General features: G+C 45.7%; 1 protein-coding gene across 1 annotated transcript; it reads left to right on the top strand.

Annotated features, from left to right (window-relative positions):
* The first annotated feature begins 2,080 nt into the window (after nucleotides 1-2,080).
* On the top strand, nucleotides 2,081-14,455 carry fmr1 (fragile X messenger ribonucleoprotein 1). Its single transcript, XM_068581596.1, has 15 exons — nucleotides 2,081-2,592; nucleotides 5,981-6,033; nucleotides 6,141-6,234; nucleotides 6,709-6,780; nucleotides 7,244-7,392; nucleotides 8,833-8,926; nucleotides 9,027-9,143; nucleotides 9,233-9,403; nucleotides 9,571-9,649; nucleotides 9,765-9,895; nucleotides 10,356-10,442; nucleotides 10,764-11,040; nucleotides 11,400-11,603; nucleotides 11,686-11,765; nucleotides 12,156-14,455. Exons 1-15 carry the CDS (start codon nucleotides 2,542-2,544, stop codon nucleotides 12,423-12,425), a joined length of 1,929 nt encoding a protein of 642 aa, XP_068437697.1. The 5' UTR covers nucleotides 2,081-2,541; the 3' UTR covers nucleotides 12,426-14,455.
* Nucleotides 14,456-18,915: the final 4,460 nt, after the last annotated feature.

The raw sequence follows: 18,915 nt of genomic DNA, 5'->3' as shown, positions 1-18,915 counted from the left end.
TGTTTTTCAAATAATTTAAGACATATATCATCAATGTGAATCCAAACATTAAAAACAAGCATCACGTACATTAAAGCCAACTGTGAGCTCGAGACAAGAACATTGAAATCAAGTCACAAAATGTAAATGACTTCATCGTCTGTCTATTCTGAAAATGCAGTATTTAGTGTCAATACACCACCTGAAGCAGTCAAAACTCCATCAGCTAAAACCTCATTTTATTCACACTTGTTCGGACAGCATTATGTTCAAAGCGACGCCACTGAGGCTGGAGGTCAGTCGGCGACAAGACGCCGGCCTCCTGAACGCCGGCACCTTCATCCTCACTATGCAGAAACATTGAGATCAAAGGTCAAAGTACCAGTTAGTGCTTTAACTAAAGCCTTGAAAGTGGTGTTTCTTCATTTCACGATGTCTCTACAGAGGAGACGAGGTGTTTCAGGCCGTGCGTTTTGGACCTTGTTTGATTTGTCGTCTTTCACACGTTTTAATAATGAAACATTGTCGTTGTTACGATCTCAAAAAAAGAAAAACTTCTGATAAAACTGCTGAAGAAGCTTCACTTGACTCAGAGCCTCGTTCTTTCTGCTCAGTCATCCAACGCTGAGCGTTTGTGCCCCGATGCATCATCATGACGAGGCCTTCAGTAACATGTCTGTTTCAGCCATCCTCACAGTTTTATGCTTCAGAGCCCGTTTCCCTTCCCGCACAGGAACTTCAGGTTTCACGTCTGGTTTTTCCGTTTTCCTTCTCTCCCGTCTTGTATCATAATTCACCCTTCATTTGTCGCCCGGTATCTACTGCGCTCTCATTCTATTTCTGCCCGGATCGTTTAATAGTTTATCCCTTTGTCATGCTTCGATGGTCTCGTATCTTACTTTCTACAGTGACCCTTCTTCTTCCTCTGCATATCACTCTTTCTGCATCAGTCTGTCCGACGGTCTCCAAACGTTCGGCTTGTTCCGTGTCTTTGGCTGACATTTTGTTTTTATCAAGCAGATACTGTGTCTATCAATGTGTGTAGCAGACGAGTGCTGCCGAAGGTTCAATGTGAGAGGAGATGAGAGGTAAAACGTGTCATTTAACTGTCGTCACAGAACGCTATTGAGATAAACTGCATATTTAATACACAGATAATGGGCCATGACACCCTAAAAGAGTTAGACATTCAAACTTAGGGGCTTTGAGGTGTGTTATGAATTAAGTTATGCTGAGCTCTTCCAGAAAAAGGCTTACGTTTGTGTGGAGGGAAACATTGAGTGGATGATGTGGTTTCAGGGTTAATACACATTATGACCAATGGATTTCCATGATTTTAAATCAAATTTGCATGACCAAACCTTTTGTGAAATCTCAGTGTGTACATGAAAAAGTGAGAACATGTAGTATTTAAACTAACAGCGGAGGCACTGAATGCGCAGGTAGAAAATCCACAGCCCACCACTGCTTAAATGACACATATGAATAAGAGACAGTAGTTTGATTAAAAGAATAAACGTTTATATAGATGCCTGTATGTATGCTGCTGATACTTTGAATGTCTTTCTTTTAAAAGCATAATAATTATTTTAAACTGAGCGTAAATGAACGTCATGAACACATGACTATAACACATTTACATGACTTTTACTACACTTTTGGGATTTTTTTTTCAATGACTTTTTCCAGACATTTTTTAAATCCCATGACTTTTCCACAGTATGAACACTGTGGTTTGGAAAGTCAGCTACCAAGTGACAAACATCACGCGATTTTAATACCATAAAAAGTTGTGAAAAATGCTGAAAAAAAGTAAATGCAGTTAAAACTAAAACATGATTTACCCAATTATGCTTTTATTTTGGAAGGTCCATATTGGGATATGAAGTAAAGACGAATAAGTGAGATATTAGCCAGATGTCTTTCAGATAAATATGTTTTCCACTGTGGTGCTGAGATATTATTATTTAAGTAGGAGAAACGGGATCATTGCAGCATAAAGACAATTGTCATTTTTATTTTATTTTGGATGAATTGCACCTTGTGTCCGACACAGACATTCCTGTGTATTACCTGTGGAGAGCAGCAATAGGCTCCGATGAGTGCAACCAGCCTCGGATTTCAGTCGAGGAAGAGCGCGGAGACGTCACATGGAGCGATGCAACCAGCAGTAGTAGCTGCTCCACCACTAATCACACAACATTAACATAACTAGCTAGCGCCAGCTAACGCAGCCCGCTCCGTGGTATTCGCACTCGGTCCACCGTACGCCCCGGGACCGCACGAAGCAAAAACGCGAGATTCATTCACAGACGGTGCAAAAAAAACAAAACAGAAAGAAACGACGTTGCGGTCGCACACGGTTGTCGTGGCCTCTCCTCGCACCCGACTGGCAGGCTTGTCTTGGCTAGCTTAGCGACACAGCCCGACGATAGCGAACTCCGCCTCGGCTAGCGTCGGGCTAGCCCAGCCAGCTAGCTAGCTAGCTACTAACGTCGCCAACGGTGGTTAGCTAGCTAACTAGCTAGCTAGCTGCGCGAGCGAGCTGTGGTAACTTGCGTCATGGACGAACTCGTCGTGGAAGTGAGGGGGACGAGCGGGGCCTTTTATAAGGTGAGTTGGTGACTTTTTTTTTTTTATGTGTTTGTCTGCTTGTAGCTTTGTCGGGTGCTGTGTCAGGTCAACTGCGGCGTGCTCAGGCTTCGGTGCTCGCCGACATGCAGCTGTCTCCCACCGTGAGCGACGCGGCGCCCGCTTGGTGTCTGCGGGCCTCCTCGGTGCTTCCGTCCAGCGGGACGCGCGGGGGGGCTGGAGACGAATCTGTAAACAAAAAAAGCTAAACGCGAAAGATGCTGCTCACAATTCATGAGCTATCGGCGACAACGACGTTGCTATAAAAGCAATGTTGGAAGTGTCGCTAATGTGGACCGAGGGGGGTCGTAATTTGGGGGTTTTCTCGGTAAAGTGATGGGCAAACGGTCGGTCGGGTTGGTCAGTTGGTTGGCCGTTAGTTGTGTTTGTGTATCGGTAACGGCTGCAACTATACGCGGCCACCGTTCGAGTGTTGTTCCCCCCACCACCACCCCTCCAGTGGGCCGGTAGCTTTCTGTTTCTATTCAGGATTTATTCTGAAAACGAGAGTGAACCAGTAACGTGAAGACGAAGGTGTATTGGGGGGTTACGTGTGGTCGTATTCGCGCTCCACCACCATTGCAGGGCGGGGGGGGGGAGGGGTCCTGGACGTACAGGTGTGGATGCTCTTGGTCTGTGTTCCTCAGGTGCGGAAGAATGACTTCAGTCTTTCAGGGTTAAGCAACACAATCCCGTGCCGTCATCTAAAAACGAAAGTCAATTACTGAGTGCGAATGCGTGTAGACGCGTTGCGTGATTTACAATATCACAGACGAGGTTATTTTTTAAATGAAAGACAAGCCACTACTGTGGAAGGAAACGTGAATGTAGGACACTTATTTGTGGGAGTAAATCCTCTTTTTTTAAATTATAAATGTTCAATTTTGTTTGGTTGTCATGCTTAAAGAGTGATTGGTGGAGAAATTCAATACAATACAAATTATAATAGTTTATAAATGTGTGCTTTGATTGGAAAGTAACCAATAAGCATAGCTGCTAAATAAAGCAATAGCACAGCAAAAGAAAGTTGGAAGCATTAAATATATTGGCACCATGTCCTGTCTTCTGACTCCCAGTTCCACCAGTATAACTGTAAAGATGGCCACAGCTTTACTGGTTTGTTTGGTGGCACTTGAGTGAGACTGAGTCGGCGAGGTTGAATCGGGATTGATTACACGTATTGTCACCGTAGAAGTGCTGCCGCCGCCAAACTAATGTAATGAATATGAATGGATGGATGTGCACGAGAAAGTATTTTGAGACGTAATCAATCGGCCCGCTAAGCCGGCCCTGCCAGCCCTGCGGTGCTCTGCAGCGACGTTCATTCATCTCGGCTTGCGTTCGCTGCCAGCTGACATGTTTTGGGAGTAAAGAAATGAAGCGCTTCACTCAAAGCTGAAGTTCCTGATTTGGACGTTACTTAAATCAGTCCCTGAGGCCGTGAGATGAGTTTAAAGGTGGCGACATCAGCGAGCAGATGTACTCTTGTCACTTTGATAGATGCTAACTGGGTTTTTTTTTGTTTTTTTGGCACAGTTTGAATACTGTTTCATTATTTGGCAGGCATTCTTGTCAAATTATTGCACCCAAAGGCAACTCTCAGGAGATTAGTCCAGTGGGATCCACCAAACACACTTTCCTCATCAACACTTTGTCAACAGCTCTCAACTTTCGCTGCGTGCTGCCGTCGAGCTAACGCGATAACCACGCTGACCTGCCATTTTGTCATCAAGTACATTGTTTTGGATATCTTTTTGAAAAATGGATAAATGCTGATGTCATCAACAAGCATTGAGTCAGTGTCTGAGGCGCTCCTGAAATGAGTCATGACCAGTGTATTACACGACATGGCATTGGCTAGATAACTATTTATTCCTCTGAAAACGCATTTAGACTTATGGACTCTAAATGTAGCACATTTGGAGAAGTTGATGTATCCTCTGCAATTTAGTTTTTGGGGTTGTACCCACATGGTGGAATGCAACTTGCTGAGTTCCTACAACTTGAGCAATCTCCACAGAGTAAACAGAGCTGCAGGATACAGAGGTGTGTTTCTCAAGTCTGCCATACCGGTGCTTTCAGTAGTCCGCTTGATAAGAAAAGGCCACTGTAGACGCCCGGGTCCAGGGCGCTAATCCCAGACGTGATCAAACTGGCACTTGGACAGGATGTAATGCGTTGGAGCCAAAGAGTTTGGAGGTTATGGAAGATTTTTTATATTTTTTCAGGTCTGAAAGGAACGTTTTGATCTTGAGCTCTGTCTTTACGACCGTTACGTTTCATTTGAGTCTGTGATCGTGTTAAGTTTGGTTGATCAACACATTCGTCATCAAGTATTTCTGATGTGATCCTTAAGTGATTTTAAAGCTTTTGTTAAAAATCTGTCTGGAATATTGATATTTTTCGAGCTATTGTATCCAAGTTAGAAATCCCAATATCACAACACTCGTCTTAACTATGGAAATCCTCTGGCCTGGAAGTCTGTGGCAGAAGACTCCTGATAATTTTCATGTATAATTTCACTAAGAAATGACTTGTTATGAAAATAGAAACTCGATCTTCTCTTGCATTCATGGTTTACACGTTCCAAGATTACATCCCCCACAACTACAGTTCATCCTCCTGAGATGAGAACAACTCAGATTTTGTTTCCTGTAAAAGTAGGAAACCGTTTACGTGCCGGAATCCTTCACGTTTAAAATAATAACAAAACATTAAAATAACAGCAAACTTCAGAGGCTTGGGACCCACCTGCTGTTTTCCAATTAAAACCAATGAGCCCTCACTGTTGCATCTTTAATGGCAATAACACCACACGCGTTGCACTTATCTGCTCGCACACGTTACACTACAGCATGCCACACCAGACTACTAACAGATATGATATCAAACTTCATATTATATATTGATAATATATTCAAAACTCCTGTTTTGAATGTTATCCCAACTGCCTCCGCGGTTCAAGTCGCCGTCCTGTTGGGTCGCGGCCGGGAAAAGCAACAGAGGAGCTAAAACTTTGGAGAAGATCTCCTTTTTGGATTTTCTTTCGCTTCGTTTATGACTGTTAGCTTGCCAGGCTAATGCGACCCACAGACGCGGCTCCCTGTCTCTCTCTCTTCCTTCTAGGCATTGCTTGTCCTACTTGCAATACTTGACACACATGGACACACACTGTGTGAACAACAACCAGAGAGAGACGGAGCCAAACCTGAATCCAGCCCAGAGAGAACAGTTTTGTTGCCACTAACCGCTTTGGGCTGTGGTAGCAGAGCTGTAACGTCTTTACGCGCTCTTTACATGTATATAAAACTGCTCAGGTTTGTTAGACCCTGGTTTAACTGTCCTTATGTCCCCTCTATGATCCTTTTAGGCCTTTGTGAAGGACGTTCACGAAGGAACGGTCACCGTGGCATTCGAAAACAAGTGAGTAACGCAAACGACACCATCACAACATGAACACCGCCACCTTTCCGCCAGTGACGGACTTCACTCTTTGTCTTTTCCGCACGTTTCGCCGCCGCGTCGCCCAGTTGGCAGCCGGAGCGTCAAATCACATTCCAGGATGTGCGTTTCCCGCCTCCGACGGGCTCCTGCAAGGAGATCAACGAGAGCGACGAGGTGGAGGTGGGACGATGCAACGCCTTCATGGCGTTAATGTTATCCATCAGATGCAGTTTATTCAGAAAGCAGAGACGCTGAGCGTCGTCTGTTGGAAGTGTGAGAGATGAATCTGCTTGAGGCTCACAGAAAACATAGCTGCTGTTGTGTAAACTAGTAAGACTTGAAAAGAGAATAGAGAGGGGAGAAAATACTATGAATAAGCAATATTGTTTTTTTTTTTTTAAATTTTTTAAAGTAAGATTCAAAATGCATTTCCTTTTTTAACAGAATAATAAAATGAGCCCAGATCAGTGTTTTTATGCATTATATGTGCGTCTTTGCAGTCTCTATCCCGGATTCCTTTCATTGTTATCTCAGGTTTGTTTTACTTACTGTGTGTGTGTGTGTGTGTGTGTGTGTGTGTGTGTGTGTGGGTGTGTGTGTGTGTGTGTGTGTGTGTGTGTGTGTGTGTGTGTGTGTGTGTGTGTGTGTTGCCAGGTATATTCCAGGGCTAATGACAAGGAGCCATGTGGGTGGTGGCTGGCCAAGGTCCGCATGGTCAAAGGAGAGGTGAGAGCGACTGAAATCTCTCTTTAAATATCATCGCATTAGGCCGGCAGTTGAGTTATTAGCAGAATCAAACCGGCAGCTAGCACGTAGCATTGTGACGGCGGCAACATTCACACAAGTTCATTTGGGCTAGAAAATATAAGATGTCTGTTTAAAGTCCTTGAGGGGACTCGGTGGAGATAATCAGCTTACAAATATTCTGCCGTTCTTCTGGAGGCGGTTGTTGATTTTGAGCTTGTGAGTTTACTTCCTGTCTGTCAAGGGCTCACTGCTTTGATCCGGATCCAAGTATCAGCTTTTAAACGAGCGATTGGGAGATTTAATTTGGGCAAGCCGTCTGTATCAGCATCTCATCTCCTGTCTCAAGTGTGTTCCAGAAAGTTTGACGAACAGAAGTGTATATTTAATGCATTGATACAGTTATTAAGGAGTTAACAGTACCCTTGTCTCTTTGTGTCTCTAGTTTTACGTAATAGAGTACGCCGCGTGTGACGCTACGCTAAATGAGATCGTGACGCTGGAGCGGTTACGGCCGGTCAACCCCAATAAACCGGCCACCAAAACCACCTTCATCAAGATCAGACTGGACGTACCCGAGGATCTACGGCAGATGTGAGTTTGAAGTGATGCTTTTAATGCCCGCGAATACACCAGGAGGCAGGCTGGGACCGTTTTGGTTGATTGTTGGAAAGTGACTGATGCGAGTTGTAACATCAACACAAAAGGGACGAGGGGGGCGAGAACATTTTAACGTCGGGGCATTTCTCGAGTGTTTTGGGTTTCCAAGCGATTACGCCTCTGCACGGGCTGCTGGGCCTCGGGAGCACAACGTTGCTCAGCCTCAACAAAGCTGTTAGCTGTTAGCTGTTAGCCGACAGGTGCCGACATGGATCGGCGCTTCGTCAGGAGGGAATCCTCTGAAACTGAACGTGCTGATGTGTTTATAAGAGACAGCGGCGGTGTAAACCACTAACACAGCAGTCAAATATGTGGCAGCGGTTTGAGGTGCGAGTCCCATTCCTGTAAGCTTCATCATGTGGAACATGTCAATGCAGGGATCTAACTCTTCCAGTGAAGTAAATGTCTGTGGACGGGCTCGGCCATGTGACGAGCTCATCATGATAATAATCCTCTTGTGTCCAAAGTAGCAGAACAATATTTAATGTGCGCATTCAGCCTCTCTTCTCTGGCTTCCTCGACGCTTCGCTGCAGAACGGTGGCAACATGCCAGCCGCCGTGTGATTTACTGTGTCTGTGGTTGAATGGATGTCATTCATGGTGCTGCTCGACCGCCCTGTTGATAATACAGGTAAACAGTTTATGTCCCCAATTAAATTGTAGTTAAAGGCTGAATGCCAACAAATGTGGACTGAAGCAGAATATTTAGTAACATAAATAAAGTAGATTTCCAAACAAGAGTAAGATATTTTTTTAAAAAGGTGTGCATTTTGGAAATGATTACATCTGTCTTTCTTTATGACACAAGGCTGCCTCACTTGCTGTGTGTGTGTGTGTGTGTGTGTGTGTGTGTGTGTGTGTGTGTGTGTGTGTGTGGAGAAGGTGGCAGCCAGTGCACTATTACAAATGTTTATGTATGCTTATAATAATCATTTTAAATGTGAAGTTATGAATGAAGCTCCAAACTATTTGGTGAAAGTCCAGCAGGGAAGTCGTCCTCTCAAAGAACAAAAAATTCTAATTATTCAGTTTTTGTAAGTTCAGCGACAAACAACCAGCGGAAACTAAACTCATACCAACAATGAACCCTCAATCAAAGGCAACAAAAGATGCACGTGTCAGTCAGCGGTGCATTTACCTCCTCATGCCGTGTGTGAAAAAGAGCTTACGGCCTGTGCAACGTGTCTTCTGCTGAGCCATGGATGTGTGTGTCATGTGCATGTTGGTCTCTAAAGGTAACGACAGTAGATGAGGCCTCATTAGAAGGCACAGTGCGTCAGCTTCACATACATTTGTCCGTCATCATCAGTAATAACTGCCGACTTGTTTTCGAGACTCAAATTAACACGTCGTGACTTGTCACCGTGTCGACAGGTGCTCCAAGGAATCGGCACACAAAGACTTCATCAAAGCCGTGGGCGCTTTCAACGTCGTCTACGACTCGGAGAAAAAGCAGCTGGTCATTTTGGTTGGTTGAGTAATTCACCTAATCAACATAAATATCCCATAATGCTGTGGGTGACCTCCATCAGAGTCGTCTATTTGAAACGCTGTGATTGTTCTCTCAGTCTGTGAACGAGGTCACGGCGAAGCGGGCCAACATGATGAGCGACATGCACTTCAGGAGCCTCCGCACCAAGCTGTCGCTCATGCTGAGGAACGAGGAGGCCAACAGGCAACTGGAGGTATGGTGCACACACACACACACACACACACACACACACACACACACACGCACGATCATAGCTTTATTAGAGGTTTGTCCATCCCGCAGAGTTCCAGGCAGCTGGCGTCGCGGTTTCACGAACAGTTCGTCGTTCGGGACGACCTCATGGGTCTGGCCATCGGGACCCACGGGGCCAACATCCAGCAGGCCCGCAAAGTCCCCGGAGTCACCAACATAGACCTGGACGAGGAGACGTGCACCTTCCACATATACGGAGAGGTAGGATGTCTCTGCGTTACGTAAGATGGACTGAGACTCATCAGCGGAGACCCGAGTGTGTGAAGTCTGGATGAACCCGTGTCAAAGCGTCTCGGTGTTTCTACCAATCATGTTCACATTAAAACCGAGCCATAAGCGAGTGACCAGAACCCTGCCGTTTGTCTCAGGACCAGGATGCCGTGCGCAAAGCCAGGAGTTTCCTGGAGTTCGCCGAAGACGTCATCAAAGTTCCCCGGAACTTAGTCGGTGAGAGAAAAATGGCCCGACTGAGACGACGAGCTCGTCCGTGCAATAACTGGGTAAAACCTTTGAAGTCCCGGCGAGACGGTTCCTGACGCCGTTTTCTTTTCTGATCTCGCAGGGAAAGTGATCGGCAAAAACGGCAAGCTGATCCAGGAGGTGGTCGATAAGTCCGGGGTGGTTCGGGTTCGCATCGAGCCGGAGAACGACAAAAAGCCCGCGGTGGTGGTGGCGGCAGCGGCAACGGACGAGGTGAGCCAGAGAAAGGATGGACCAGCACCCGTTTTGCTTAAAGTCACGACGAGGAACCTTTTTGAGGAAGCTGGAGGTCCCTGTGGACGAAACAAAGGGGTTTCGCCGTTCTCTCATCCCGCCAGTGGGCCCAGTGATGGGCCCTGCAGGATTCCATCTTTTCACCCGGTGCAGCCGATGACGATGATGAGAATAGCTTTCTAGAAACGTCCGATCCTCTCGCTGATTGTTTTTTATGTTGGTTAGTTCTGTGTTACAGTGACAACAAGCAGTTCAAAGTTCCTCATAGTAACATGCGTAACTCAACAAACGTCGACTCGCTGTTGTGTCGGACTGAACTTTCCATCCCCCTAAATCATCATCCTCTGAATCCAGTAATGAATGTTTACAACTGTGACGTTCCTCATTTTGAGAACGGATTAGATGTGAGACGAGATCATTCATTCTTCCTCTGTCACAGGGAATGGTGCCGTTTGTGTTTGTGGGGACCAAGGAGAGCATCTCCAACGCTACAGTGCTTCTGGACTATCACCTCAACTACCTTAAGGTGCGTAGGATCACCCAGAGATCTGCTTTTCCCACAAAAGCCTTGGAAGTCGTCCTGACTGTTACTGTGAGAGCAAATGCAGACACCAAAGGAGGGAAAGATTGAGAGGAAGGGCTGCCTTAAATGTGCGACTGTAAATCTCATTTATTGATCGACTCACTGCCGTGAAACGAATGCTCTTGGTCCAATTCAGAGCCCGGTTTCAGGAGGGGGGAGTGTCTCCACCACACGGACGCTCTATGGGATGCTACGACGACGCGACTGAACGCAGGCTCCTGGTGTAACAACACAAACGGTCTCTGTGTGTGTCCGTGTCCGCAGGAGGTGGATCAGCTTCGCCTGGAGCGCCTTCAGATCGACGAGCAGCTGAGACAGATCGGAGGGGGAGGCGGAGGAGGCGGGACGGGCCCGCGAAACCTCAAAGACAAAACCTACGTGTTCGACAACGGCATGGGGCTGGGCATGGGCATGGGCATGGGCAGAGGAGGAGCAGGAGGAGGAGGAGGAGGAGGAGGGAAGCCCTACGGAGGAAGGGGAGGAAGAGGCGGCAGAGGGCAAAGAGGAGGAGGAGGAGGAGGCGGTGCAGCTTTCGCCTCAGGTAAGACAAAGTACAAAGTGAATCTATTGTTTGAATCCATCATATTCATATCTTTGAGTACGGTACTTGTGCACACACGAGGTAAACAAACTGAAGCTTTGGTATGAAATACTTGTCTCAAGTGTTCGGCAGTTATCTCTGAGTAGAAGTACGGTCATTTGTTAGGATGTGAAGCACTCGATGACTGAGTGGAAGAGCTGGTTCTCTGGCTTAGACAAGGTTTCTTTTTCAGCAATATTCCATGAAAGTCGCTCCCCAGGTGGCGATTTATGTAATAAAACTAAATATTAATGAAGCCTAGTGTTTCCGAGGCAGTATGAATGAGGTCTGACTCGTGCGCTCGGTCTCTCTCCCCACAGGCACCAACTCAGAGGCGTCCAACGCCTCGGAGACGGAGTCGGACCACAAAGACGAGCTCAGCGATTGGTCGCTGGCCCCCACCGAGGAGCTGCTGACAGGAGGCGGGACCATGCCCAGACGGACAGACGGGAGGAGGAGACCGGGCGGCGGAGGGCTGCGAGGGCGAGGGGGGAGAGGAAGAGGAGGAGGAGGAGGCTACAAAGGTAGGTCGTCGTTCACCATTGGCAGCCATTGATCCTGTGAGTGCGTGGTCAGCACACTCAGGTGTTGTCCGTCTGGTTTTAGCCGACGACATGCAGTGGAGCGAGCCGAGGCCTCGCCACGTCCGGGACCCCAAGACGAGAGCGCAGGAAGACACTCTACAGGTACGGCCACACCAGAACAGATGCTCTCTGGGTGAATGACCCGCTCGGTGACCAAGAAGAAGACTACATGGGAGCACCCACGGGGGCCCGCCATGTCCCAGAGGAGAGAACCACACAAACACTGACTTCTGCTGTCAGAACCAGAAGTGAACGCATGTTTCCTTTTCTGCAGTTTTCTGCAGTTTTGAGGCATTTCATATGTTTTCCTCTCTGTGGAATTGATCTTTACTGCAATGTTAAAGTCCTGCACCTCTATGGAAACAGCCCATCAGCAGAGAGAACGCCAACACATCTTCTGTGCAGTAGAACACGGTTAAATGCCATGAATCATAACCTCATGAGATGCCGAGCTTATTTGCCTCCAGACTACATATTTCCTTTCTCCTGCAGATCCGCGTGGACGGTAACAACGAGCGCAGCGTGCAGCACTCCTCGGGAGGGAGAGGAGGAGGAGTCGCAGCAGCAGCAGCAGCAGCAGCAGCAGCAGCAGCAGCAGCAGCAGCAGCAGGAGGAGGAGGAGGAGGAGGAGGAGGAGGGCTGTCCTCATCCCAGGGTGGCGGCGAAGGCCCACCTCGCCACCACCATCAGAGACCCATCAGAGACCGAGGGATGAAGAAGGACAAACAGGACGCTCCTCCGCTGGTGAACGGAGTGTCGTAGACCTTCTCACTTAAACACACACACACATTACACACACAGCACACACACATTACACACAGGCAACTCGTCATAAACCATCGTAGAGTCTCTCTCGCTTTCTTCTTTCTTTCTCTGTCTTCTGTCAAACGCGTGAATACACACCTGCAGAGTTTACCGTAGTGAAGTCGTAGCTCAGAGGCCGTCTGGTTTCTGCCGCTCCTTCGAGGTCTTTTTCAGCGTCGTTCCCGACTGTTTTCCCGGTGTGTCCTGTTCTTCACCAGAAGGGACAGAAGAAAAAGAAACTACTTTTGTTTTGGGACAAAAGGAAAAAAAAGGAGGCTTTGACTCATTTCTCACTCGCCACCAAACAAGCTCCACATCCCTTCACAGGCAGAGACTTACATCTGATTGTTTTCTATTTTCAAATCGACTAAATCGGATGGATTTCAATTTCTTTCTTTTTCTGTGCCACAGCCCTGTTTGGACTTCCTCATCACAAGAACAACAAAATAATAAGGAAATTGACAAGGAGACCCAGAATTACAGCGGCATGAAAACATGTGGAAGGAACTTCCCTCCTGCTGTACCTCTTTGTTTTTTACTGCAGATGTTCGTTGCAGAGCTGATCTGACGGTTGAGAATTTATTTTTTGGTGGTCTGAAGCTCCAAAATCCAGCACCTGAGGAGTTCACGTCCACGTTTTTAGAAGGAATAGAACAGGTGTGCGCGAGGCAACGAAATCCCCGACCGACGCTTCGCTCATTTTAGTCATCTGGTGTTTTTAGTTTCTTGTTGCCGAAGAAAATGTAGAAACCCTCCAGACCGCATGAACCCAACGACGCATTGGACGTACCGACGAGGGGAGACATAAATCTGAGGCACTCTGATGCAAATGTGGTGTTTTCAAAGCAAAGATAGTAAACTCATGAGAGTCTTTAACAGGGTACAAAACGTCTTGCACTGCTGTTATATTTAAATACGGATGACCTGTGACTGGGAGGGGGGGGTCACCTTTGACCGGGTGGAGTCACCTTTGACCGGGTGGAGTCACCTTTGACCGGGTGGAGTCACCTTTGACCGGGTGGAGTCACCTGTGACCGGGTGGAGTCACCTGTGACCGGGTGGAGTCACCTGTGACCGGGTGGAGTCACCTGTGACCGGGTGGAGTCACCTGTGACCGGGTGGAGTCACCTGTGACCGGGTGGAGTCACCTGTGTCCACGTTTTAAAATAGCTGAAGAGCTCGGTTTTTCAGGTATTTCCCCCCCGAGCTCGGAAACCCCAAAACCGTCTTCACCGGGCTGACTGAAAATATCAGAAACTATTTGTACAAAAAAAAAGAAAAGTTTTTAAGAAAGGCTGCATGAAGATCATCAACACCGTTTTTTGTTTTTTTTAACTACCCCCACTCATCTCATGTCCATCGTGATACCGGAAACTAACTTAAATGCCGGGGGCAGTGTTCTGATATTTTAAGAAATCACACAAACAAAAGAATCTACTGTAACTCTCAGCACGTTAGGTTTCTAGAGGCAGAATATGATGGCCAGAAACAGGTCCAACCTGCACTAAAGTAGATGCAGTCGTTCTAAAAGAGGCAGCGGCTCGCGACTGAAACGCCTTACCAAGAGAGAGGGGTGCACATCCTGTACCAGACCCGTGGGGAGCCTTTTTTGGGACCTCAGCAGTGGGATACGGCCCGGAGGCTGGTAGCTTTTGTCTAGTTCCACGCACTTACATTGAGCTGAGCACTCTTGGATGGACGCCAGTGAAATAATTCCAGCAACCACTTTTCATTTGTTGTTGTTGCTTCAGACCAAGCCGATCAGGTTGCAGGATTCAGGCGGCAACACGGTGAATGTAGAACTCCTGTCAAGCTGATCACATGAGCTTTTTCTTTAATTTATGAAAAACCTTTGTATTTAACCTCTTTTTTTTGTTTGTTTTGTTTTGCAGTTAAAAAAACCTGTTTTGAAGTATTACTGTAGAAGAAACAACGTTTCATTGAGTTATACCTTGACAAAATAAAAAAAAAAATTGGTGTAAGTTTAATTCTTCCTGGTTTTGTCCAACTTATTCTGGGCTCGCCCCTCTTACCTCAGCATCTTTTCCCCCGTTTTCGTCTTATTTCACTTCGATGCATCCGATCGAAATCGCCGTTAAATACACACATCCACTATCAGGTGTTGTTGCGCAACCATAGAAGTGAATTTACACAATTGGCATTGTGCATTTCCTCTCGGAGACGTTTCACTGAACTTGACTGTGACGAACTTAGTCGGGTATGAAATGGGGTTTGATGAAGGAAGATTCAGTCCGCCTTCTCCTCAAAGTGTTCACACCGGTGCTGCAGTCTGACCTCGGTCCTCTAGTTCATGACGAGGCTCCTTTTTATCTTAGTGCCTTGGATTTATGCTCCTCCATTCCAAGATGTTTACGCGGTCTGTTCAAAACCACGCCCCTCCTGTTTTAATTTTGTTTTTTTTACATGTTTCTTGCATATGGGATTCTCTTACCCGACATTAAAAAAGAATTGGGGACACACAATGGTGGATAAGGTGACCTCTACAGTTTTCTGGCCATTCATCTCGCGCCCACGGCGGTTTCAGGCTTCCTCGTCTGCTGAAGCAAAGAGACGGTCGTGTTATCAAACAGCTGAAAGTGACTTTGTTTAACCAGCGCAGGTGTTCAGACGTCAGAGCAACAGGTGTTCCAGCTCGCTGTTCGGCCGACGCCACCGACTTCATTAATATCCTCTGCATGGAAATATCCGTCGTGGCATCATCATCACCATCAAAATGAACAGACCCGTGTACGGGGCATGAAGGCCTCTAAAGATTATTCACACTGTTGTCCCAAATTGTACCCTGAATTCAAATACGCAATTTAGTGTAGAAAGTATTTGTGTATTTATGATGGAAGCGAGTTAATGATTAGCATTAGTTTGGATGAAAGAAAGGAAAAAAAATGGTTCAAATGTGAGAGCCACTGTAAAATTTAAAATAGCAAAGCAAAAAAAAAAAAACGTTTCTCTGGGCATTCCTAGGCATTTTTACATTTTATTAAAAAAATGGATTCAGCTAAAAGGAAAAATCTAATTTTGTTCTTGTAGCGTGGGAATTGGTCTTTAATTTAGCTTCCCTCCCTGTGGTGCTCTAACGTGGTTATTTTCATGTTTTCTTTCTTGGAAATGCGCTTATTGGCATTCTTGCTAAAAGATTGTTATCACTCCTGCGTCTAAACGGTAACATGAAGCAAGAGCCAGAGGGCGCTTAGCTTAGCATAGCTAAAGACGGGAAACGGATCACCAGCCTACTCACACTTCTGAAGCGTACTAATTAACATATCGTCTTTGTTCGATCCGTACAAAAACTTCTCGGCCAGGCACAGTGACGATTTACCCCCTGCTTCCAGTCTTTAATGCTAAGCTAAGCTAGCTTACTGCTCGTTGTACTTTACCAATCGACATGAGAGTGGTATCGAACTTCTTGCCAAACTCTCCGCAATAAAGCCAACGAGCGTAATTCCCCAAATCTTTTTTAAAAAGTAGCTAACATTAGGAGCGTCTTCAGTGAGCTTAGCATTACATTAGGTTGCATCACCTGCGGATCTAAAAAACGCTGGACTAGAAGTTTAAAATAGCCACTGTGCCCCATCCTCAGCTCAAGGTCCTAATAATTACACGTACTATTAGCTGGTTCATGATTTTTTGGCGGGGGAAACTGATTCACAGCTCAAACTGCGAATGCTCAAGAGAAACACCCTATTTTGTGTGACATGTGCCTTTCTAATAGTGGCTAGCGTCACAACCTAGACATGTAAAATCAGGGATGACGAGGCGGCGACGAAGGACCAGACGCCTAAAGATGGCTACTTCCTGCCGTGACATCGTTGATTCACCCTTTTGGTCGTTGAGTGTTTCTGAGCTTCCTTTAAAACTGAGAAGGGGGTGAGTCTGGGGAACCGCCTGCTGTGAACGACCTGACGCCGTTGCAACACCTTCAGTGTTTCCTTGTACAGTCAATAGAACATAAACCCTGCAGCTCGTGCCCTGCTGGTTCAGTCCATCCGTCAAGTTGCTTTTCGTAGGCCGGTGCAGTTCGTGACACGGCTTTTTCTCCTCTTTCTTCTTTTTTTCCGTTAGCTTGGGATGCAAAATGCTGTGACTCAGCGTGGCTTTTCTTCCTTATCGCTCTCTTTCTCCTTATTTGAAAGCAACTGATAAGAGTTGAGCCAGGTCTTTAACCACAGATGGAGTGGACCCTCCTCGTCTGCAATGCATTTACAAGATGTACATGCATTCAGTTGCTTTTGTGGGCCAGTGCAGTTCGTGACGCGGAGTTCAGTTCGTGACACGGAGTTCAGTTCGTGACACGGAGTTTAGTTCGTGACACGGAGTTCAGTTCGTGACGCGGAGTTCAGTTCGTGACACGGAGTTTAGTTCGTGACACGGAGTTCAGTTCGTGACACGGAGTTTAGTTCGTGACACGGCTTTTTCTGGATACAAACAACTCCTTTTTCTTTTTAAAAAAAAAACTTTTTCCGTTAGCTTGGGATGCAAAATGCTGTGACTCAGCGTGGCTTTTCTTCCTTATCGCTCTCTTTCTACTTATTTGAAAGCAACTGAAAAGAGTTGAGCCAGGTCTTTAACCACAGATGGAGTGGACCCTCCTCGTCTGCAATGCATGTACATCTTTATAGTGGACTTTGAAGAATCTCAGTAGTTTTGGACACGTTGAAAAAAATAAAATAACAATACATATGTTTATTTCTTTTCAATGGTGTTAATTTGTCAGATTTCTCCTCGACTTAAGTTCTGAAAACCGAGTCAATGACACGCGGGGAGCGTTTACCTTTTTAGAAAATCTCACACAAGAAAAAACGGTTAGGTAACTGTTTTCTGTTTTTTTTCTTTACAAAAAAAGAAGTTCATCTTTCTTTTTCTGAAGTATTATCGGTGTCAATTTCTCTCTCACTAACCTGTTCGGACCTTCTGCTCTCTCGTGTCTCACACTGCAGCCACGTTGTGTTTTAATCCCAGTGATCTCTGCAGTGTGACGAACGGCTCATGTGGAAGTAACATCTATATTGTCAATAGAGCATCAATAGTATGGATTTGCTTTGTATTGTACAAAAAGAAGAAAAACAAAAAAAGAAGGTAGTGTGGCATATATGTATATAATGATGTCATTATTTGTCTGAGAAAAGATTTGTACTATTGTTTCAAATGTGCACTTATCCTGATCATTTCTTTTTTTTTTGCTGTTTATTATTGGTCAAATGCTGAAGCTCTTGATAATAAACTTAAGATGTGTGGAAAAGTAGTTTCCTCATAGCAGGGTTGATTCACACAGCTGTCATTAATAAGGAGACTGCAGATCTGAGGCGCTGCTTTACTGGAAGAGAAACACTGACTTCAGTTATTTGACAGGGGAAATCCACCCTAAAACTGAATTCCTTGAATTAAAAACAACACTGGAAAGTGGTGACTATATTTATAGTGGAGGTCGTGGTTCATGTTCTTGTTACTGCCATTTGGCACAACAATGCAACGGAAACAATATGTGCATTTAAGTTTTTAAAACTTGTTTATCCTTATGGAGAGCAACACTTTTCATTTTCACAGTGTCCAAACACATTTCAAAGATTGATTGAACACACTGAGCATACAGTCGAACAGCAGAAGATTTCCATGGGCACTTTGATATTTATTTATGGATTTTCCAGCTGGGAAAACACATCACCGTAACTGACTAAAAATGGCAATTTTGAAAGACCACCGTTTTCTGGACTATTTAAAATGCACGTGGACTCTGAGGAAACACATTGTGAGTGTTGACCTAAAACCTTAAAATTAAAGTTTGAAGTAACACGAGACATCTTAGGAAATAATAGCTCGCCTAAAATACTCCTGAACCGAATACTTTGAATCAAGCTAACGAACACGCCATAGATAAAGTTGTGGTAGTTTCAACACAGAAGTTGTTGATTTCTTTGACATTGATGATTGTGTACAGATTCAACAAATGAGTTCTAACATGAGAAGGCGTAATTTAAACTCAAAACGTAAAGAAATTACGCGTCGGTCTGCGTCTCTGTACCGCTCTGTAGCCTCCTACAGTAACTGAAGTAACCGATGTGAACAATATCTTATGGCGAAGGGCTCATTGGGTTTTCTTTCTGACGGCGTAAAGCAGTTCAAAGGAACTCCTCGACAGCGGGATGTCGGTGTGACGGTGTTGCAGACCTTCGCCGTCGCGTCCCGCCTGAGCGTCGACCTGCTGTTGGTGTATTTTATTATAACCTCCAAACACCAGGTCTGGAGTGTTCGACTTCTTTTCAACCACCTCAAGCAGTTCAATAGCTTTTTCGTGCTGCGGTTTGGTTTTTAGGGTATTCCGAACAAACTGTAATGCCTTGTGCTTTAGTGGAAAATGTAAATTAAAATTAAAAAAAGATGATGGGGACTGTTGCATGCTGACCAGTTGGGGTCATTGAAGAACTGGTGCTAA

The sequence above is a fragment of the Clinocottus analis genome, unplaced genomic scaffold (assembly GCF_023055335.1).
Source record: "Clinocottus analis isolate CAN_PGR_092001 unplaced genomic scaffold, fCliAna1.0.p SCAF_10, whole genome shotgun sequence".
In the NCBI taxonomy this organism is placed as follows: Eukaryota; Metazoa; Chordata; class Actinopteri; order Perciformes; family Cottidae; genus Clinocottus; species Clinocottus analis.
This window is presented reverse-complemented; position numbering and strand designations above follow the sequence as displayed.

Coding starts and splice junctions, on each gene's coding strand:
- fmr1 (XM_068581596.1), top strand. CDS start 2,542: ATGGACGAACTCGTCGTGGAAGTGAGGGGGACGAGCGGGGCCTTTTAT. Junction 11,041..11,399: donor CGGTGCAGCTTTCGCCTCAG/GTAAGACAAAGT, acceptor CTCTCCCCACAG/GCACCAACTCAGAGGCGTCC. Junction 11,766..12,155: donor CGCAGGAAGACACTCTACAG/GTACGGCCACAC, acceptor TTTCTCCTGCAG/ATCCGCGTGGACGGTAACAA.